This window comes from Ostrinia nubilalis, chromosome 7 (assembly GCF_963855985.1).
Source record: "Ostrinia nubilalis chromosome 7, ilOstNubi1.1, whole genome shotgun sequence".
NCBI classification, from domain to species: domain Eukaryota; kingdom Metazoa; phylum Arthropoda; class Insecta; order Lepidoptera; family Crambidae; genus Ostrinia; species Ostrinia nubilalis.
Window position 1 is genome coordinate 12,913,144 of NC_087094.1, and position 23,708 is coordinate 12,936,851.

General features: G+C 36.0%; 2 protein-coding genes across 4 annotated transcripts in view; one reads left to right on the plus strand and one right to left on the minus strand.

Annotated features, from left to right (window-relative positions):
- The first annotated feature begins 626 nt into the window (after positions 1 to 626).
- On the plus strand, positions 627 to 6,842 carry LOC135073356 (uncharacterized). Of its 3 annotated transcripts, none has more exons than XR_010257615.1 (8): positions 627 to 750; positions 832 to 1,035; positions 2,947 to 4,433; positions 4,521 to 4,738; positions 4,809 to 5,003; positions 5,249 to 5,719; positions 6,079 to 6,307; positions 6,623 to 6,842. XR_010257615.1 is itself a non-coding variant. In XM_063967508.1 (8 exons), the coding sequence occupies exons 2-7, from the start codon at positions 840 to 842 to the stop codon at positions 5,959 to 5,961; spliced, it is 2,625 nt and encodes an 874-aa protein (XP_063823578.1). In that variant the 5' UTR covers positions 627 to 750; positions 832 to 839; the 3' UTR covers positions 5,962 to 6,005; positions 6,079 to 6,157. The 3 variants fall into 3 exon arrangements, 2 of the variants coding, with proteins under 2 accessions (XP_063823578.1, XP_063823577.1); XM_063967508.1 differs by lacking the exon at positions 6,623 to 6,842 and adding an exon at positions 5,904 to 6,005 and having other exon boundaries at positions 6,079 to 6,157; XM_063967507.1 differs by having other exon boundaries at positions 6,079 to 6,842.
- Positions 6,843 to 13,014: 6,172 nt separating this feature from the next.
- LOC135073503 (synaptotagmin-5) overlaps positions 13,015 to 23,708 on the minus strand; it is a 30,052-nt gene continuing 19,358 nt past the window's right edge. The window contains exons 3-7 of the mRNA XM_063967688.1: positions 16,315 to 16,547; positions 15,028 to 15,235; positions 14,066 to 14,292; positions 13,683 to 13,828; positions 13,015 to 13,295 (exon numbers count right to left, since the gene is read on the minus strand). Coding sequence (XP_063823758.1) covers positions 13,149 to 13,295; positions 13,683 to 13,828; positions 14,066 to 14,292; positions 15,028 to 15,235; positions 16,315 to 16,547 — 961 coding nt within the window. The 3' untranslated portion in view covers positions 13,015 to 13,148. The remainder of the gene's footprint in view (positions 13,296 to 13,682; positions 13,829 to 14,065; positions 14,293 to 15,027; positions 15,236 to 16,314; positions 16,548 to 23,708) is intronic.

Below are 23,708 nucleotides of genomic sequence, written 5' to 3' on the forward strand. Positions count from 1 at the left end.
TGGGTCAAAAAGCAAGAGTTTTAATTAGTCCGTCAGTTAACTTATCAAAAAATACTCTACAAGTATTTTTCGCTTTTTCAAACTAATGAAAATTTAAAGAGATAAAGCGCGCCAAAGTTCATAAGAAGAGGCCCGTGACGTCAATGCGTGCATAAAAGTGCCGCACGTTGTGACGTCGTGCGGAACTTCAACGCACCATAACTATGTAATTATTTGTTAGATTGACAAATAAAAATATACGTGTCCAATATTTTTTGATATTAAACATGACGGACTAAAAAAATTTTTTTAGGAAACTAGCCTATTATTTATAAAAAATGACAAAATATTCGAAATTTTGAAGCAAACACACATCTGGCTGTTTTAACATCAGTTTAATTATTAAAAAAAAACAGCCTACTACATACCTACTCTTTTTCTAAATCGAAATCGGATTGGTCGAATACATGTTGTGACGCATGAGCAGACAGCAGAGCTTTAAAAATATATCGATTTTGATATCTGAAAATAAATATCGAAAATCGATATATCACGGGAAAAAATATCGCTGATTTATATCGATATTTTTCTGAAAAAATATCGATATTTTGATATATCGATATTTTTTACCCAAGCCTAGAGCTTAATGTCAAAGCGTTGTGATACTTGTGATTTCATTTCCAGTGATTTTCTAATGAAATGGAATTCTAATTTTGATATTATTCCTATTTTATTGTTAGATTTGTGCCAAATTAACCTGCCGTACTGAAGGTCAGATTGTCAACATAATTTTAATCTTGCACCATTCACCAAACAACACTTGATTGACATGACGTTCCACTTTCATTTAAGGTCTCAACATGGCATGTATTGAAAATATACCACCAGCTAAAGCTGATTCGGAGATGGAAGAAGGAGAGATAGTTGATGACCTTGATGACCTCTCGGATATTTCATCAGAAGAAGAGTTTTTGCTGCGCCAGAGGCTCCAAGTTCTAGAAAACTATAACAATGTCCTTGAACGAAAGAAAGCCAAGAATTCTCCTGTCGCACCAGGTAATTTTGGGTCTTATCATCATTGGAGGGTGGGGTGAGCAAGTCAAAGCCATATACCCACATTAAAACCAGTGTTATGTATAGGTACCTACATGCTTTGATGCATCTTTCTGCCTGCCAGTAACAACCTTGTACACTGAAGCAAGCACAATATGGTCTATGTAGTCTTTCCATTACACCCAATTCAAGTTGTCTTTGTTATTGAGTTACGAGGAAAAAAACATTTCTATTTTTTTGAGATTGGATTCTAATTAAGATTGTTGACTATACTACAAACTAAACTTCCAGTGTTAGATAAATTGAGAATTATTTGTATTCAACAACTTTTCCAGTATAAAACAGTTTACAATCAGTTTTCTCACTAACTCATTCGGGCGCCAAAATCTAATGTCCAACGTCAAAATGTCATCCTTGTCTCTGCCCTTTTTCATATTGCCACAGATTAAAACCCATTAACAGAAAAGGGTTACCATATCTACAGTAACTGATTAAATAAAGGTGAAACAAGTATTTTTTATACAACAAGATGTCACTGATCTAGCCCTTTTCCATGTTCTTTAAGCACCATACTAAACTTGAAACTTGCCTTATTAGCTACTCTGACTCACTATAGGTTGTTTTTAAAATCAAAGGCAATTAAAATTACTTCTAAAGAATTTATAGATGTAGATATAACTTGTCATTCAAGTTAGATTACAAAAAGGCCATGACAACACATTCAAGCTGAGCGAAAATATGCTGCAACAGTAGTTTAAAAACTAGTTACAATCTAGATTTTTCTCTATTAATTATTATTTAATAAATTAATTAACATAACGTAACAACACTTCTTGTTTTACCAATTTAGAAATGTTATGAATAGACATCGGATTATATGCACTATCAAAATGCCAATATATGCATGCAAATATGCACTAAAAAAGGGCGAAATATGCACAAAATATGCACAATCAAAAAAAACATTATTAGAATTAACTTTATTTTCACAATACATAATTAATTATATAGGTACTTATTGGTTGTAATTCTTGTGACAATATACAATAACATATTTTTCAAGGTTTTCTTGCGCAAATTTGTGACGTTTGTCACTTAAAACTAATTTATATGCTGAAAATGACCTTTCAACGTCCACTGACGTTACCGGACAGAACTTAAAATTTGGCGCCATTTCTGCCGAGACCTCTTCAGGCAGAATTTGACTGGTGCCGTTGATAATGCCGGTCACTTTTCGGTCTTCATGGAATGGTCATTCATTTTCGCTCCGCAACCCCCCCCCCCCCCCCCGTATGAAGGTTACTTTTTATTCAAAAAGGTTACATTTTTTTATATTTCTGGTAATTTCTAACAAGACCCGACTGGCAACACTGGTATGCTCAAGGCTCTCAATGCGCTCTCGCAGTGCGTGCGCATATGCAATAATGCAAATGCATATAATCCGATGTCTAGTTATGAATAATACATTTTTATAATGTTTTGCAACAGTGTTATTTATATTTCTGGTTAGTGAATTTTATATTTTTAATAATTAATTACTAATTAATTTGTTATTAAAGCATTAAATTCACTAGTTCATTTAATATCTAAAAAAATTTTAAACATATTTTTAATTTAGGTCACATTGTTGACTTCTTTGATTGTCACTTGCTGGTTTGATATTAATATGAAATGGATTTCAATATTTAATATTATATTTTACATATTTTATTTATAATTCGGATTTTATGTCAAATAATTATGATGTAAGGTTTATAAATATTTATTTTTTGCTAATGTATTATCTCTGTTGTCTTATTAACTATTTTTATCTTTTGTTAATGTTCTATAAAATTTACTCCTATGAATGTTTAATTAATATCATGCATGTTGTTAAAATAGTTGAAAAATAGACTTAAAATCATAAACTTTTAGGGAAAAAAGGTAAAATTGAAAAGAATAATCTATTACCTAATGACTTATCCGAAATATCTGGTTCTGATAATGAAGAAATATTCCCGAAAATTACTATTAAAAGAAATGATAGTGGAAGATACATCAAACAGAAAAAGAAAAGACCAGTTCTTATACATTTTGGAAAGAATAAAGATACCAAGAAGAAAAGTCGGAGCAGAAAAAAACCTATTCCAAAAACAGTGATAGAGTCTAGTGAAGAGTCTGATGATGAGTATAGGAATAAACGGCGTAAATTGGCTAATGCGGTAGTCGTGCATAAACCAAAAATGGATGCTTCTTCGCTAAGTGCTAGGCTAAAAAGAATGTTTGGCACACAAAATCATGAAGCCAAAAAAACAATAATAGATAAAAAACCAGTAGTTCCTACAGTTCCTAATTTAGCCGTCAAGAGCTCTTTGAATTGTAAAAATGTTGTAATAAATAATGAATCAAATACTGAAAAATCACCAGAAGAACAAGCCAAAAACAGTTTACCTAAACTATGTGAACTAATAGACTTATGTACTGAGGACAATGATGATTCCGTAATTGAAATCAGTGATGTCAAGAGTCAGGATACTGTTGATTCTAGTACTGTAGATAAATCGAATGATCCAGTTATCAAAAAGCTTCCTAACGGAGATTCTGATGAAGATCTAGAATTACTAAGACAACATGCTCTGAAAACCAAAGGTCCCAAAAGTAAAGGAGACGTAAAACAACCAACAGATAATAAACCTTTCAATCTATCTGATGATGAAGACAGTGACACAGCTGAATTAAGGTTGATATGTCTAAAATCAGCTTTATTAAAAAAAGCTATTGAAATGAAACAAAAGCAAAAACAAAGAAAAAGATTGTCGCAATCCTTTCATGAAGATTTTGACTTAGATCCCGAGATAGTATCTAATAAAGCAGATGCAGATAACAATACTGACATTGAATCAGTTGATATGGAAATAGGCTCTGAAGATGAAAAAGTCAAAGATATTAGTGATAACTGCAATATCATCAATGAGACAAAGCAAATAACAGAAGCATACTGTATTATTCCTAAAACTCCACAAAAAGATGAAATAGATGATGATGAGGATTTGTTGAGGGCTAAACTATTAACGTCTTTGAGTAAAAATTGGCCTAACTTAGTAGACCCTAATGTCATAGAATCTGTAAACGAAGTTCATAGTCCAGAAACGCCCGTTTCAACAGTTCCGAGTAAAGTTACTAGTATACCGGAAGCAAAGCCATTTATAATTAAATTAGGAGAGTCAGACTCTGAAGGAGAACATGAAGCTACGAAGAACTTAACAAAAATGCACATGAAACTGTCTGAGCAGGTTGACTTTCAGCAAAAATTGGATCTATTTTTGAAGTCTACTAGGATGGAGGTGGAGAAACAAACATTACCAGATGTTGTGCAAAAGGCACCCGAACAACCAAAACCGGCTCCTAAGTTTGTGGCAAAGGTTAGATGTGTTATTGTAGTACTGAACAATCAAATTACCCAATTATTGTAGTTTTTTTTTTTTAATTTATTATCATTTGCATTTTAGACTGTCAGGCATTTACCTAAATCTGAACAAATTGAATATAAAAATTTGGTCAGGAGAATGGCGGAGTTGGAAAAAATAAAACAGGCAAGGCAAACGTCTATGAATTTGAGTAAAGCGAATGCTTTAGCAAAGGATACGTTGAAACCGAGAAACGTGTCCATAGAAACTCGAAAGGTCGTCGTGAACCATAATTTGGAGCAACAAATAGCAGTTTCAAGGTACGACATATTGAAATCGAAAACTCCTTCCACATTTCATCATAATGTATCATCACTTCCAATTTTACAGGAAAAAAATAGCAGAGGAATCAGCTAAGATGCTTAAACTCAAGGATGAAGCCACAAAACTCTCCCAGAAATATAAAATAGCTGCGACTGAGTTGCGAAATATCTCAACAGCTATTACTTTAAATAAAAAAGAACAGAAATCCATTCAAAATAGATTAGCTAAAATAAGACTGCAACATCAAACCCTTCTAAAAAGGTACTTTTTTATATTTGATCTGACAGGCGATTCAGAACCTTACTTAAGGTGACTCTGTCGTATAAATTAGTAAAATATGAGAATAATATCATATCATCTGGATCAGTTACTTTTGGATTGGTTTTTAATCGCCTACCAGTTCTGTTGTTATATTTTTAAATTTTAATATTAAGGGTCGCCTTCCACAAAATCATTTCATCAGTTACTCTAAATATGAGGTTCAGATTCACTCCTATTTTTTCCAGCTCAACTTCCAATAATCATTCCAAAACAATTAGTACACCAGCACCATTAATATCACAAGTAAATAAAAGGAAAATATTACCTGGAACTAAATTACAAAAAGAAAATAATCCTTCAACGGACGACTACAAGAATCCTGAAGCCTTAAAATCAGTCAAAGTTAGTGTTGTAAATGACTTGAGTGATGATGTAGCAGTTAATAAGAGGCTATCGATTCAAGTTGACGTTTCTGGTAACAATAAAAAAGTTGTTAAAATAACTAATAGTCCAACAAAGGAAAAAGTGGTGGATGTAGCAAAACATAGAAATAATAAAAATGAAAATTTGGCCGAAGAGAAGAATCCGACGGTTGAAAAAGGCGGGGGGAATGGGAAGAATTGTACTGATGCAGATAATGATCAACACAATGCAGAGAAAACTAACAAAGTCATTGACGACTACAAGTCGCCGCTTGATGCTTTAAATGCTGGATCGTAAGTGACTGTTAATTTTATAATTTTCATGCATACACGAATATTAAGGGACATGAGATTCAAACATAATGTTAAATGTTTAGTTAATTTTTAAAGTTCTTGATGTTATCAAGCAGTAAAGCATAAAATGATGATTTTATAATTTTAATTAATTTTTCTTACATACTCATACTTTTTCCATTAGGTATTATTGTAGAAGAAACTGTGCATGCTTACATTACGAATTTCGACGCTTCAAATGATATTGTGGATGGGCAATGTGTACGCACATCGTACTGGGTGCGATGTAAGTATGCATTCACACTGTCCACGCTTGGTATCCAATACTGCGTAATTGTTTTAATGTGAACATTTTTCAGCTGGGCGGAGGACCCGAACAGTTTCCTTTGTCCGTTCGAAGTTGGAGGCACTTGCAAGGATCCCGACTGCAAATACCTACATCCTAAAATCCCTTCAAAACAATGACACAAACATCCTCGCTCCGATGCGAAACCACACTGCCATAAACACAGCCACACGCGCCATACTCACACACGTTACACTTGTGCCCTACCTCCCCCCGACAGCTAAAGACGTCAGCGATGTTATGTAAAGTATTAAACACAACATTCTTACGTTTAACATTTAGCTTTACGATACCTAAATACGTTTGTAATTTTATCTTAGTCATCTGTCTTGCCATTTTGTTTTATTTTAATTTTATTTTAATTCTTTCGATATCAGTAGATTATAGTAAGTATTAAATGTGATATTAGTTATTCATGTGTTCTCACGTTCACTTTGTAAATAATGCATAATTACCAAGATTTTAATGCTGATTAGTTTTTGTTACGTTAGGCAAATCAAAACTGATTGCAAAGCGTCGTCGCAAGGTTTTAATTTGGTGTAAATATGCAATTTTAGTTGGCGCTGGATGCAGCGGCGGGCGTCGCGTCGTCTGCGGTAAGTTAGTGTATAATTTTTTAGTGACTTTGTAGTGTTCTACGCACCCGTCGCTCCCGCGAGACTCGAGACTGTTCCATTGTTATAACTTTGATATAAAGTGAAATATGTTGAATATGAATATTTTAACGTTGTGTACACCTTGTAAAAAATATGAAATAAATTATTAAGTTATTGTAAACTCGAGTTTTAATCAACTGCCCCTGCCCCTGTAAATAAAAATACCAGTAATCTTACAAATAGACATTTTATTTAGACATTGTAAAGAAAATACAAAGTAAAATACTTTTTCTCGACACAGATACATACACTTAGTTAGAATAATAATAAAAATATGTACGTATATTTTCAGAATAAAATTCGATATAATTTATTCATAAAACCCTTGGTGTGAACAAAAGGGTGATCACACCATGCAATGATTACTATAGGTACATGATAATAAATACTTTATCGTGACAGAATAACTGTGGGCATATATTATCAAAGTAGCCGAAGTACATAGGTACATAGATCTAAGGATTTTAGGGTTTAATACTTACATATCTTTGGACAAATCGATTAAAATTATTATTTTTCTAAAATTAACAGTTTATACAAAATTCTATAAATTCATAAGACTTGTTTGGTGTTTCCAAAGCTCAATAAATTATTTCTAAAATACCGTTTTTGAGTGTGAATGTGTTCTTACATAAGTTTTCTAAATGTTCTTATAATAATAGGCCAAAATGTTACAGGTTAACAGACCAGTCTGGTATAAAATAACAGTTCAGTAAGAATATTGTCAGGTAGACATAGACAGTACGAGTAGAAAGAGCCCACAGTTAGCCCTGGATAGTACATAAAAGAGGTACATACAAGCTATTGTAGTAGAATGCTTTGAAGAAGACTTACGTTTAATTATTTAGCTCTTTATAAGTTGTGCACCTGCTTAAATAACATCTCGTTAGCCTATAAATCTGTGTAAACATGCAATTTATCATAATTATAACTACATATAGTAAGTAAGTATACACTTGAATGTTATCACGAAATATATCGCGCATATAAAATAATTTGGTATGTTCTACTTACACTTATAATATTGAAACATTGTATTGTTGTTTATCACTCTCGAAGTGTATTTGCATGGAATCTTTCTGGGATAAATTTCTTCGAGTTACACATACTATTGGCTATTTTAAAATGCAAAGTTTATCCAAATTCGTTTAGCCATGTAAGCATAAGTACCTGACACAAATTAATACAAGATACAATTTTCAAGGGATTTTTACGATCAAACATCGGTGCAAGTACCTATACTATAGGAACCATTTATTTTACGCATTATTGATATGGGAATTACTGTGTAGTTTGAGCTAGCATTGAGATTCGTGTATTTTGTAGGTATTTAATAAAGGTCTATTCACACATTAATTCTACTTAATTCACGGAGCTTCAATGATACGTCCGTGATTCTCGTTCCTTAATGTCACGCGGACTGTCAGTGCGAATCGCTCCGCATAGCCGATCTGTATGAACTGCTAGGGAGCGGTGCGGTTCCTCCGGACCGCATTAAGTACCTACTCTAAAACGCTCCCTAGAAGTTCATACAGATTGGCCGTGCGGAGCGGGTCCGCACCGGACGGTCCGCGTGACACTAAAACCAGAGTCCCGATTACGGTAACTTTTAACGTTTCCAATCCAGACACGCTTCTCGATTCTGCGATACGATTGGTCGTTCAACAGCGTACGTCAGCTGTTTTGACCAATCGTATCGCAGAATCAGAAACGCGTCTGGATTGGAAACGTTAAAAATTACCGTAATCGGGGCTCAGCCTAACAGAACTGAGGGAACACGTTGATGGAACTGTGGCTTTACTGGTACCTATGTGTGATCTGTTATGTGTGAATCGACCTTAAAAGATCCATAAGGACATGTAAGGAACCTTCAGCATCGGGGATAGGCTCGCAACGTCTTGGATGCACATACTTAGTGAATTTAAAAAACTTAAACTAATAAATATTTTTTAAGCTGATAAGTAATCGGCAAAAATGACGATAAGAAAATTGAGGAAATAGGCTTATAAAAGTAACATGACTATTACGTAGTATGAGCCTAAGTTATAACTATTTAACCTAAGTTACATATAAATTGTTTCTGTGATGTGCTATTAGAAATATCTAACACTCATTTACTAGCGAGATGTTATTATGTAGCATTCCGATACTATCTATGACTTTAGGCCTTCGAACCTTTATTTACAACGCCAGCGGAAATAGGGTATTTTTCACGTTAACTCTAATGGTGTATGAAATGGAAGTCTCGTGGATCAGTGCTGAAGAACCCCATTTCCACTGGTGGTGTAATTTTAGTGTTCGTTGAAATTAGCGATTCATTACATCAGTTGGTAAGTAAATACCATATTGATGTATTTTTATTTTAGTAAGAGTGGCCGAAATTCAGCGTCCGCCTAGACTACTACCCGTTCGCGCTAAGTTTGCCGGTCTGTGGAATGCGCGTCCCCTCCCCTAACCGCGATTAAACGCAATTAGTTAGTGATTAAACGCAATTAAGTGTCTTATTTTACGCAAATACACAATTTTTATCAATATTAATAAATAAAAAATATTTTCAATATAGTTTGCTATAGTTATAGACGCTTTCCTTCGAGTGACGTCATATCGCCAGCGGTAAACTTATCGCGAACGGATAGTACAGACATTTTATCGGCCGACCGACACAGAATTAAATTCATACAGTTAAGTAGGTACCACTAGTCACTACATTACATACTACATGTTATCTCAACGATTTTATATCGGAATGCTACACAGCAAGGTGACTGATAAGTGCCACTTAGAACGTGGAACCTACATCATAAGTATTATTCGGACTGCCCAGCTGCTTCGTTTCTGATAAAATAGCGCGTCAATCGCTGAACTACCTATCCGATCTGTAAACATTTAAGTAAGTAAGTATTTTGAATTCAAGAGAGTGGAGAATGAAATATTTATAATACATATTCGCCGTAAGTGTTTTTATCCTGTGATGTGGATTTAGGCACACGTGAGGATTTAATCCGCATACGGGGTGCCTGCATTTAATTAATTCATATATGTTTTTCCTATTACGCCTGTAGCACACCTCCGCCGCGAAAACATCACAGCGAAACTATATCAATATATAAATAAATAAATAAATAATCTTTGGCGCCAGCTAGCCCCAAAGTAAGCAACTTAATGCTTGTGTTATGGGTGCTAAGCTTAACGGATATACTACTTATATACTTTTTTTTTTAAATACATAAATATTATACATAGTCACACCCAGACCCGTCACAGAAATTAAAATTCATCATTTCAATTTCTGCCCGGCCGGGAATCGAACCCGGGACCTCTCGGCATAGTAGTCCGTTCTGAACCACTACACCAAACGGCCGACAAATAAAATATATATCTCTGAAATCACACCCCCACCAACGAGGCCAAATAAACGCAGAGATGTAGGTATATTGAAATCCTTTCGCTGTCATGGTTTCGCGGCGGAGGTGTGCTACGGGCGTTACGCGGTCTACACGGATTGGCTGCGGGCACACAATACGAAATCTTCGTCCTGCATGCAACCAGCAGCGTGATTTACACGCACGCGGAATAGATCCGCACGTTGCGAAATCCAAATCACAAGAAAAATGCACTTTATTTAATGTGGACTATTATAATCATTATAATATTATCATATTATGATACTCAGATATTATCCAAGTTCACTGATACGTGTGAAGCCTGTTGATCTGACGCCAACAAGTCTTTCATAAGCGCAATCTGCGGCATACAGAAACTCAGGGTGCTCGTGGTGCGGCCATCAACGGCCCACAATTCTATTCATAACGAAAATACCTATTAAAATTAAGAGCTCTCGCACACACAAATTTTACACAACGAAACGAAACTACGAAAATCTTCGTTAATTCGTTCGTGAGAGTCGCAGGCGTTTTTAATTTGAACGCCACCTAAGCTGTTTCAGCATATTTTTACACAGCAGTTACCGCCTGAAAGGACTTACAGCTTTCCTGCCTACGAACCGCATTTCTTACGCCCTTTCCCTATTTTTGGATGTGTATCATTCTCATTGGAAGATGGTAACATGAGCAACAGCGATAGAAGGCTATAAAATTCGAGTGTGCGATGACTCTAACTGATCCAGTATTGAATTATAGATCACCGAGCTCCGAGGTGTTTACTTTACAAATACTTCTATGTATCTACCACTAGACAATCTCTTCTGAACAAAGTCTTCTAAAATTAAGTAAGTAGGTACCTAGCTGAGGCCGTTATTATCTGCGAAAGTTGTCCATGCCACGGTAAGTACCCTTGCAAACTTACACAGACACTCTTGTTTATGCTGTGTGCTTAAGTAGGGTGACGGCACCAGTAATGGACATGGCACCAATTATGGACATTTTTTTCGTTGATCGAATTTATTAAGCAACTGTCGCAACATTTTGAACTGGCAACACTAAAATCACAATCAATAGACGTTTGGGCTATCATTTTGACACACGTCACCAAAATCGGCCACTTTGTTTTAAGATAGCTGCGAAGTGAAATCTCGTTGCGCGCGGTGGTCACGAAAATCCGTTTTTACTATTGAAATCGTTAAGGAAGTGAGTACATATTTGTGCTTGGTGCTATCTTATGTTGTGTTATAATGAGATTTGATGTTATTTTTACTGAATAATAATAAATAGCAAGTAAATTGAGCTAAGTTAAAAATGTCTTATTACAGCCATAAGTTTTTTCCGGGGTTTGTTCATTACTGGATTCGATATTTTATGAAATTCAGTAATGGACAAGTGTCCATGCTTAAGTTTTTAATTGATTTTTAGTTTATTGTATTAAATGATTTAATTTGATGCACTAAACATTTGGGTTGAGTTAATTTTGTAATTGCTCTTTATTTTCCAATGTTGGACGATGTCCATAGCTGGGTATTTTTAGCTGTCCATAATTGGGTTCTTTGTTTTGTCTTAGAATGCACCAATACAAAATTACACCCCCAAACAAATGGGGAGAGCATTGGATGCTGTAAATGCTGGGGGAAAAGATAAGCACGGCTGCCCTCCGGTTTGATGTTCCTCGAATAACCTGGGTTGTGTTAATTTTACTCCAAAATTGTACCTCCGCCATATCGAATAACAAATGATCGAAAGTAAAAATATCAAACACGTTTCATCGAAAACTCAAAACACCGAACGATTAAAATATAGAATTTTCAAAATGATCGAAATAATCTTCAAAAGATCTAACGATTAAACTATCGAAAATCGATCTTATTGCATAGTTTAATAGGAAGATGGAGGTAAGGGTTCCTTGTTAACTATGGTACCCTAGAAATTAAAAAAAAAGTTTTATTTATATTCATCATAATTATGACATTTAGTTTAAACTTCTTTATTGATTTTCGATATTTTAATCATTCGATATTTTGAACATTTGATCATTTGTAAATTCGATATTTTGATCGTTCGAAGTCGAGGGATGACGTTACCGAAGAAGGCATTCAAAAGAAGAAGAAGGCAAATGGTTCGATGAAATAACGAGATACATAGAAGTTATAGGTTTAAAAGATGTTTTAGATGAACCCAGTCGGACATTTAATACCGACGGAAGCGCATTTTGTCACCAGATGGTTGATTGAAAGTCTGATACTTGAAAATCGAAGACTGATCATGTTGAAAGTTCAAATAGCAATAATAAAAGTTGATTTGTGACATCATTTGTTTCATTCATGTGTTCAATACAAAAGTGTCCATTATTGGATGTTCATAATTGGGTCCATGTCCATGACTGGGTGTCCATTACTGAATTTTTGATGTCCATCAATGGTGATTTCGTAAATTTCAATTTATGTATTTTTTATTAATTATCTATTAAACATACAGGATTTTTGGTTTTGTTTAAATGTTCCTCATGTATTTGAGTGCCGAAAAAAAAATCACCACTTTTGTATTATCAAAAAACATCTCCTTTTTAAAGGAAATTCGAATTTAGTCCGCTTAACATGTCCATGATTGGTTCCGTCACCCTACCATGTGTTTACGTTAGGTGTGCTCGCTATTATAGTAGCGAGTGCGTCAAAAAATTCTAAGATTTTTGTTCTTGAAAGTAGCCGCTAGCGTCGCTGTGCAATCTGTCATACAAATTAATTATAGTATTTCTTATGCGATCGCTAGCGAGCACACCTAACGCCGTGCCTACTAACGTAAACTTATGGTAACACTGATGTTAAAACAACGTGAGTATCTTGGCAACGTGCACACTTGCGAGTTGGGCTGAGTTGCACCACCTTATTTTAACCGTAACAATAACAATAACCGGTGCCTTTTCTATGGAGTTTGACAGATTTTTGACGTTTGTCAAAGTTAAAGTAAGATGGTGCAAATCGGCCTTTCCTGATCTTGTCTAGTAATACTTAGAAGTATTTGTTATGATAACTGTTGTGCGCCTATCTGAGCGTGTGCCACATGGCCACCGCCTTCCTCGTCTCGTGCGCCATCTGGGCCCAGTGACGCCCCTCGGCGGCGGGCTCCGCGGCGCCCACGCAACACCAGCCCACCACCAGTCCGCTGCCGCCGCCGGTCACCACGCACACCTGGAAATAAATAATTAACATAAAAAATCTGATTTTTATGCATAATATTTGGGCAATGATTAGAAGTTGTTTCCACATCAGCCAGATAGTTTTGACAGTTCCAACTGCTTGCCAGATAGTTTCTTTAGGATAGATGCTAAAGCCATGATGACCCAAACTTCATGATTCACCAGCATTCTAACCTATAAGTATTGGGAGTATATGACTAACTTTATCAGCTTTTATAAAATGACGTTAGGTCTGGCGTTCACTAGCTTTAAGTATGCCCGTTCTCAATAACCGTTCACAAACAAATAATAGAGATTTTGTTTCCATAGGGGTCACTTAAAAATTAGGGATTGGTGGTGAAAACGGGCATTAGTCTATTAAAGATAATATAGGACTTGCCTCGATTGAAGCCTCTTGAAGATTGGCAGATGGCAGGCTGAACGATAGAGCCTCGTTCCAGACGGGATTGTTTATCTCTTTCCTATTTGTTTTCTTCTTTTTCACTCTCTTCCCGTTCACGAGGAGATATACCTTGACAAATACATCTGAAAGAAGAAAATAGATTGATGTGATTATAGGCTTACAAAAAAGCGCCTTATTGTTTTGAAAATGAAAGTAGGAACCTATTTCTTTAAACTTACATACAAAAGCTATTGTAAAATTTAATCATAGTAATGTGAATCCTACTGTCTACTACCTAAGTCTACTTCATGGGTACAAAGTAAGAAATCTATCAGCTAAAAGATGTACTTACTTAAGTACTTATCAAAAAAACTTCTTACCCAAAGCATCCTTTCCCTCTTGCGGTGGCAGCAGATTCCGCGCCTTCAGAACGACCACGGTGAGCCGTTCTGCTGAGGGCAGGTACGATAGAGACAGCAGGAGTTCCTGCAGCTCCTCTGGAGGGCGTCTCTCGCGGGACAGCTCTGCCCAGACCTCGGCGCCTCCTGCTACCTCCACGCGGGATAAGGGAACCTTGGCTGACCCCATCACCTCGTTGCGGGAGAATCTGCACACAGGGTAATATGATTTTTTAAACCTAAGTACCTATGTAAGTAAAATTAGAGACCTACTTAACCGTTAGAGTGTAGGTACATAACTTGTAATACGTATCTGCGTGATTAGATTACCTATTTACCTACCTACTGTTGTCTGTCTTTTGTTTTCGTTACCCTATATCCCAACTAATATCTGTCTGTCTGTCTGTCTGTCTGTCTGTTACGCTTTCCCGCTTAAACCTCGCAACCGATTTTGATGAAATTTGGCATAGAGATAGTTTGAGTCCCGGGAAAGAACATAGGATAGTTTTTATCCCGGTTTTTGAAACAGGGACGCGCGCGATAAAGTTTTTCTGTGACAGACAAAATTCCACGCGGGCGAAGCCGCGGGCGGAAAGCTAGTTATACATATAGATAAATATTTAGCTTCGTCCATAGCGCACCGACTTTATGCTTTGAATAGAATCAGATCTTCCCACTATGGTTTTTCCCACTAAGCCACTAAGGCGTTCGACGGAGCAGTACCGGGGTTATTTTAGTGGGTATGCCTCATCTTTCTGATGAGGGGAGCCCCAGATAACCTACCCTGTCCTCGCAGGGTAGGTACAATACGCAGTTTAATGCATTTTTTACCCAAAAACAAGTAGGTAGGCCTATAATTTTGCTGTAAGTATTCAGTGAATGTGATAGAGCCCACCGGTGCAATACTTGCATTGATCATTTTGCAACTTCGGACTAAAACCCACCTGTCATAATCGAAGACCTGCAACAGCAGCACCTTGTCGCCTAAGTCATCATGCGACACAGGAAACTTAAAGTGCTGGTCAAAGAAGGGGTTGGCCTCATTCCGGTGTACAGGCGTCTGCCGCACGCGGGTGTCCACCTCGGGTAGGAGAGTCACTCGGACGTATGGGTCGTTGAAGCCGCCCGCTTCATAGCCTGCCAGGTCGTGAGCTGGAATCGTGGATTAGGTGGTTAATGCGACAGCTCCCCAAGTACCTAAATGAGCAAGTATCTTCTCGAAAGCTTGTTCCACCATAGATTGGAGTTGCGGGGTGCAAAGATGTGACTAACGTGACTTTTGTCAAGAGTAGGTAAGCCCACACTACACTTAGTTATTAAACGAATCATTGATAAAATGTATGAACCGACAAACGCTGTAAATCTATTAACTAAAAGTAGGGCAATATGCGACGATCCGGTGAAGGTCGCGGGAGGTGCCTGGATGCGAGCGGCGCAGGACTCCAGGCACCTCCCGCGACCTTCTTTGTGGAAATTTGTCCTGTCCAGCAGTGGACTTCTTTCGGCTGAAACGAACGAACGAACGAGGGCAATATGCGATCAGGTATCAGGATCAGTGGGAGTAGATCAACTATTTAATTAATAGCTAAGCGTTTGCAATAAAGCCACCTGGAAAATGTCGCACGATACATCGTGTCATCATCATCATCATCATTTCAGCCACAGGACGTCCACTGCTGAACATAGGCCTCCCCCAATGACTTCCACATCGCACGGTTGGTAGCGGCCTGCATCCAGCGCCTTCCCGCTACCTTTATCAGGTCGTCGGTCCACCTTGTGGGTGGACGTCCCACGCTGCGTTTTCCGGTACGTGGCCTCCATCCCAGAACCTTGCTGCCCCATCGGCCGTCAGTTCTGCGTACTATGTGCCCTGCCCACTGCCACTTCAGCTTGCTGATCCGTCGGGCTATGTCAGCGACTTTAGTTCGTTTACGGATCTCCTCATTTCTGATTCGATCTCGTAAAGAAACACCGAGCATAGCCCTCTCCATAGCACGCTGTGCAACTTTGAGCTTTTGTATAAGGCCTATAGTGAGGGGCCACGTTTCCGAGCCATAAGTCATCACAGGTAACACACATTGGTTGTAGACTTTCGTCTTCAGGCACTGGGGTATTTTGGACGAAAAGATGTTGCGTAGTTTCCCGAACGCTGCCCAGCCGAGTTGGATTCGACGATTGACCTCCTTCTCGATACATCGTGTACCTAAGCTTTATTAACACAAGAATCTTACCCTCAATAAGATGCACTTCCAAATCAGACCGGTCAAAGTCGTACTTCAGCCGAAGGTGGATGCGCCCTAGCGAGGGCCCCGCGCCCTCCAGCTCGATGACCAGGGGCGCCTCCCGCTTGGTGTACAGGTCCGGCTGCAGGGCTCCAAGGGCGCTGACGGAGGCCCCAGCGCCGGGGCTCAGGGGGCCCAAGCCGCTGCTGCTCTCTACTAGAGAGTTGCTCCGGTCTATCCGTCTGATGATACGAATATTAGTATGAGTAAGGATATGTGGTTGCTCAATAAATCATATTATTCGTTTGTTTTCGCAATATGGAAAATACAAATGGTAGGGGACAGCGTGAACGCCATATATTATTGAGACGATCCTCCGTTATTTCTAATAAGACCATTTCCATTACGGTAGGTATAGCTAAATTGTAATTAAGAGAGCTTTATTTTGGAGCAATGTCTTAAACTGCCAATAATGTGTCAGCAACAATATTGCAATTTGATATTGCTCAAATATCACAATATTTTTTAGTTATGTTTTATAGTTATCACAACATTGAATTTTAAACTGCCATTAATGTTTCAGCACAGCACCAATATTGCAAGTTGATATTGCTTACAAAAAGGTTCAAATATCACAAAACTAGCAACTAAAACTATCCGTATCCTACCTACCAACAGAGTTGCGAAATAAAAGTTTCCTATGGAGCTCGACAAAGCGCCGCAATATGTTTAATTTTTGGCTGGGGAATTGCGACCGCTCGCAATATCGGGAGCGAATTCAAAATGTGCATCAGTTTCAGGTTTCAGCTGGCAATATAGTTAATGGGCGGGTTGGGATCAAGAGAAAAAAATAAACTTTTCTCTCTTCATTTAATTTCAGGCAATTTTTACCTATTTAGTACCCGACTAATTGTAATCTTTCTGGAAGACGATAAGACCTAGCTCTACCTACAATTGAGCATGATTACATTACATGTACTATGAACTTTTTGAAAACAGATTCAGCTCACCTTATATTAGTTCAAACTAACTATATTAGTTCAAAAATCCAGAAAATAACCAATCTTGAAAACATATTTAAGGATGGAAAGACCTTCGTCTTTGTATCGAACTTGGCATCTATTGTACCGAAAACAACGAAAACTGGTTTAGAATTTTTATTTGCAAGTCAGTGAATTTAATATTGGTAGTTTTGAAATCGTAATAACAAAGATAGTAGGTACCTATATTTTGCTTATTTATTTTGATTTTACAAAATAAATCCAATATCTTCGACTTGAGAGAGTTTCACTTTTGACCACTGAAACGTTAACCTTGCGTTTAGCTAGACAAAACTTAAACATTACCTACCAACCTAGTTAATAAATAAAATAAATAATAAATACATAAATAAATAAATTAATATCCTTGGACATTTTACACTGCGCTTCAAGCCCCAAACTAAGCAAAGCTTGTACTATGGGCAACTATGGGTACTAGACAACGGATATAAACATACTTACATATAGATGACCCACGCTGAACTGTCCCACCAAACTCAATGACAGGGGGGCGCTACCATCGTTCAACTATATGGTTTCCAAACATGGCAAAAATCGGAACCAGCGATCCGGTATTGACGGTGGCGCCCCACTGTCAATGTCATGCATAGGACAGTTCAGTATTTTGGAACTATACTTTTTTTTTGTAAATACATACACATAGAAAACACCCAGACCAATACAAACAAATATGTTCATGCACACAAATAATAAATGTTTGTACTGTGCGGGAATCGAACCCGCAACCTCCGGAATAGTAGTCCGTTTCGAACCACTACACCAAACGGCCGATAGTTAAGTAGTTGAACGTACCTACCTGACAAGCGGGCATAATACTCTCATATTACCGAAACCATAATGTGGTTTCATGTTTAACTGATAGATAGATTTAGATATGAAATGCTTTCAGCTAAGCTCGTACGTACAATCGTACATAGCTTCTAGTATGTGGTTGTAGGACTTTTAGCGGCGTAGTCAATTTAGGTTTCAAATGTAGGCACATGTCAATACATAATATTATCTATTTAGGTGATCTCGGTTTAATTTGAATTGCGTAGGAATAGGTATTCAGTGGATGTAATTTATAAAAAGTTCGTAGTACTTCTAAGTTGGGTGACCCTGACGTCCTAAATTGCGATGCTTAAATGCAGACAAGCAGGGCCTAATTGACAGACAAAATAGGTACTAAACTTGACTGAAGTATCTAGTTACTTACACACAAGGTAAGTATATTATAATATGAGTATTTCTCAAAAAAAATGTACGTAACGAAACGGTAGTATCGAAATAGTAAGGCCATAAGGCTTGTTATACATTGGCGAAATATTGTGAATGCTCTTCATTTATTCAATTCGAAATATTTGTAAGTATGCACCCAAATACGGGGTAATATTAAGGGGTTAGAAATAAAATAAGGGAGTAATCATTCATACTATTTTAATAAAATTATTTTTGTTCCATCATGTCAGAAGGGATCCATTTTGAGTCGTTCTCTGTAAGCTTTTTGCCTTTCGGCATTGGTTTTTGGCGGCATTCCTAAAAAAAACAAAAGAAGTAATCACATAAAAACGTAATCTAAATGATTTGATTATTTTTGCTGGTGGCACTTCTGTAAAGCAGATAGTATCCAATCCTTTTGTTATTGACGCTCTATATTTTTTGAAATAAATTAAGTAGTGAATATTACTATGCTTAGTCAGGTAATAACAGTATACACTCAGCATTATGTTGTACTTTTTCGTAACGTAACGAAATTCGTAAAAAACGTAACGAAATATTAGACAAAATGAGATCAGAAACAAGTATTTTTTTGATAAAAGCTGTTACAGCAAATATAAAAGCTTACTAAATGTTCGTACCACACGTATTACAAAAAATGGTTAAATGAAGACTTACCGTTCTATATAAAATCGCTGATTTTACTTCCTGTTACGAAAAAGTAATCCCACAAAACACACACGTTTTCACTAATTTTCGCGATAGATGTAATGGCGGAGACGTCAGGCCAACAGCCATTCAGAGTGCAGCTATTGTTGTCCGTGTAAAATAAATACGGAATTGTTCAGAAACCATGGGAAAGTAGAAATAAATCGTAACTAAAGAGTAAATAACGAAATAGTAAATGAGAGCGACTCATTTTGTTTTTTTGCTTTAAATTGCCAATTCATTATGACACCCCATAGAAAATCAATTTGATACAGAAACTGCGATTACTGTAGAACGATAATACAAAAAAATTTACAATAATTTAGATACGTATCGCATTTTATGAAACAAAAATACATGAAAAAGCTAGGGTGGCAAACAGGTTTTTGTATGAAAGGTAAAAAAGGACTATTTTTAAAATATCTAAATATTTGGCAATAAGTAGGATTATAGCTATAATTCTTCGTTATCTTAAAGATTAATATTCATCCTTCAAAATTGTGTGTGTGTTTTTTTTGTGTGATGATTTATAAATATAAAACTTTTGAACTGTTTCAAAGCACACTTTTTTTTTCAAGATGTACATTTTTTTTGAGAAATACTCATATACAGGGTGGACTTTTGTAATGCCACCTGGAGAGAAAGTACCCTTAATACTGTAGGTAGAAAATTTTACTCAAAGAAAACATTCCTTTATTTTTGAAAAGAAAGAGAACTGCATTCAAAGATTTTCGAAAATTTTTCGAAAATATTTACTTACCACCATACCATACAATTTCTGTAAATAATTACAATAATTTTATTTTTATTTTATTTTATTTTATTTATTAGGACAACCAACAAGACAAACAAGCATACATGAAATTACTATAACTAATAGTGCTTAAAACTAAGTGCTGTCTTAATTAAAGGCTGCCACGGCATGCAATGTGGACAGTTGCAAATATAAAAACTAAGAGATAGTAGGTAACACAGTGTAGCGTTGCAGTTTTGGCTGTTTTCACAAATTGATATTTCTTCTCGATATTTGGATTTAGGATGCCACTAGCGACATCTATTGGCGTGATTTAGAATTAATTTGCAATAGATGGCGCTTTTTGCTCGGTCAATTCAAATATATTTTGTTGAAACATTTCCTAATGTTTTTATTTGGATTATTCTATTTTTTAATGGAGTATTTTCGGTGTTCTTGAAATTGTTTTCATCATGATTTTTGTTAGTGTTTGCTTTTTATCTAAGCGGCGAAACGAAACGTTTTGCGATGTCAATGCGAGTCATTGTCACTGTCAGTTGAGCTGTCAAATCACTTTGGAATTTTGGTCGATCGTGCGCAACCGCAATTTTATTATTTTCGGGGATGTAATCCCCTGTGTTTCAAATCGTGTGTTGCAGAATGCATCCACGATAATTTCTTAATATAATTTAAAATAATCACACATGAGGTAAGTTCCCGTCGGAGAATTTATTTATTTTTCGTGATTGATATTTTTCGTATTCCAGTACGTGGTATTTCATGTGATCGTTTCTTTCAGAAATTCCCTAAGTCCTATTCGGATGAGGGTATTGGGTTGCTGAGGGCTGCGAGCGAAGCTCAAATTAGTGAACAGCCTTCGTAAGTATTTCTTTCCCATTGCGGGTTTTTTCATAATCTAATGCCACGTTCCACATGTGATGCTGACACTCGTATTTTTCGTTTCAGATGCGGGATTTCATATTTCAAATTTTACAATTTTATAGATTTCATATTTTACATATTTTATAATTTCAACATAATATTTTGATGATATTTCATATATTTTAATTTCTCTTCATTTCATATTTTACGATTTTACATTTCATATTTTAGATATTTCAATATTTCATATTGATTTCTATAATTATTACTCCTTTCTAAACTGCTGATCTCTTCGCATTTCCTCCTTGTCATCAAACCTCTGTCTCTGCAAGAGTTTGAACGCTTACCTGTCAAAGAGATGCAAGAGCTTCATCTGGCACTGCGCGCTTGAGGCCGTGGAGGACGCTGCTTGGAGCCTAAAAGTGTGCGAGACCCGTTGGACCCCGGAAGAAGAGAGGAACGTTCAGGGTAACGGCTTATAACCGCATGGCTTCCAAGGTACCCACTTTTCCATCCTTCAAGTAAGAGTCTTTCCGACCTGACAATCGCGCAGTTATCTTAACTATTAGAGTCTTTTAATATTTAGGCTGAGTTTTAAGAAATTTGTAGTGGCAATAATATTCACCAAACCGAACCTAATTAACGACCCTGAATCCCTTGAGATTGGCACTATTACAGTAGTTATTATAATATCGTAATTGTTAACTATATACGAGCATACGAGATAAAAATAAATTGTGTCAATTGAGAGGGAGCTGTTTTATTTACATTTTCTAATTTCACACAAGGAACGGTAACTTATATAAATTTCTGCAAGCCGGACAACCTCTTTTTCACGTGCAGACAATTCACCATCTTCTCAGTCTGCACCGGTGGCGGTTCAATTCCAGTCACCAAGCCGCCAGGTAAAAATGCTTTCTTGCAGTGGCGCCCATCTTTTGGTGTTTATTATTGCCATCTTTTTTATGAAGTTTATGGGTGGAAAGCCAATAAAAGAAGCAACATTGTGTGCTGACTATCCGCTCATACACTTCTATTTTATTGTTTAATAATTTTTATTAGGGAGTCTCTCATGTGTGTGCTGTTGTTTGTCTTGTTTTATTTTGTAATTTATTTTATTGTGATCCCCACATAATTATTTTTAGGTTGTCAACTTTTTACATATTATGATGTTAACCATTATAACAGAGCGTACTACTCTATAATGAGGTTAGTTTACACGATGTTAGGTTACATTTTTTTTGTGTTGCAACTCTTATTTTGTATATTATGTTGGGACAAGTAAGTAACATTTTTTTTGTTAGGTTATATTTATTTTAAACCTACACTGATTTTAGGCTTTATAGCTTATAACTTTTAGTTACTTACTTTAATTATTTTGTTTTTTCATACAAGACAAACACAGTTCTGTACCCCCAGTGAAAAGGGATCTAACTCGACTTAGATCAAAATTGACTTTATAACATAATGTGAATCTCTGAAAAATTTGCTATTTTTGTATCTAATCGGTATGTTTCTACGACGTATAGAAAAGAAAATAATGTTGTGCCAAATGATACAAGTAAGGCTTTGTGAACCAATTTTGAGTTTTCTTTCGTGTATATTGATACATGTCTACTTTTAACAAAGTGTACCGGAGGCTTCTTTCAATTTTTTATTGTGTCAAGAGGTATGACTCGTGTTACTACTTTTTACACGATTGAAGTTGTTCAGATTGAATTTGTGATTAACAATATAAGATGACTCATATTAATATAGGGTCAGATGTTCAACAATGAAACAATGGTACACAATAAAACACTGCAATATTTCTTAAATGTTGCGTTGCCATATCGTGCACTATATCGCGTAAGGATACTTTCGACAATACCCCGCCGCACCTCAGTTCGTGTCGGCGCCACGTGTGAGAAGACGTGTCTGTGGAGCATTATTTATTTTTTTCACCAAAATGTAAATATTTTTGTCGTTATTAAAAGATTTTTGATAAAAATATGGTTGATAGATTTATATTTTTCATGATTACCTAGCATTACACATATATCATAGACTAAGTGGAACTAAATTATATGTTAAAAGTGTTACAAATTAGTGATTTTTTTTGGGGTTATTAAAATAAACCCTATGTAGTCAACAATGAAACAGTTGCATGATGGACACAATGAAACATTGTTTCATTGTATAATACCATATACCAAACAAAATCTACTGTCCGTGCAAATAATCATTTTTAAGGCTATAAATTACTAGGTTATCCTAAAATTTGATGTTTATTTTTCATTTAAGATGGCGCGAACTAAATCTCTAAAGAGGAAGAAAAGTGATCATTTAAGAGATAATATAATAAAAAAATATAATAGTAAATAGTAAGGAGTTATCTTAACTAGTTATAGGTAATCTGATGAGTCTGATTAAATTTCAATTATTAATAAAACCTTTTGATTGGACTCGGGCATTTTTTATTATTCACTTACTTCATAAATTCAATAAATATGAATCAATCACTCAATTATAATGTCCCATTGTTGAAATTGTAGTGTTTCATTGTGCACATCAAAACGGACACAATGAAACATTTCCAATATGTTTGTTTTTATTGTTTTGCTAATTGATTACAAATTTATTAAAAAAAACATAAATGACATCCGATACCTACCCAACTAAGTTAACTATGTAGCTTCAAAAAATTAGACTTGTATCTGTAAAAACAAAAGGTGTACGAGATATTGAATTGTTAGTGTTTCATTGTTGACACACATTTAATTATTATGTTTCATTGTTGAATTTGAGGTGTTTCATTGTGTACACAACAGTGGACACAATGA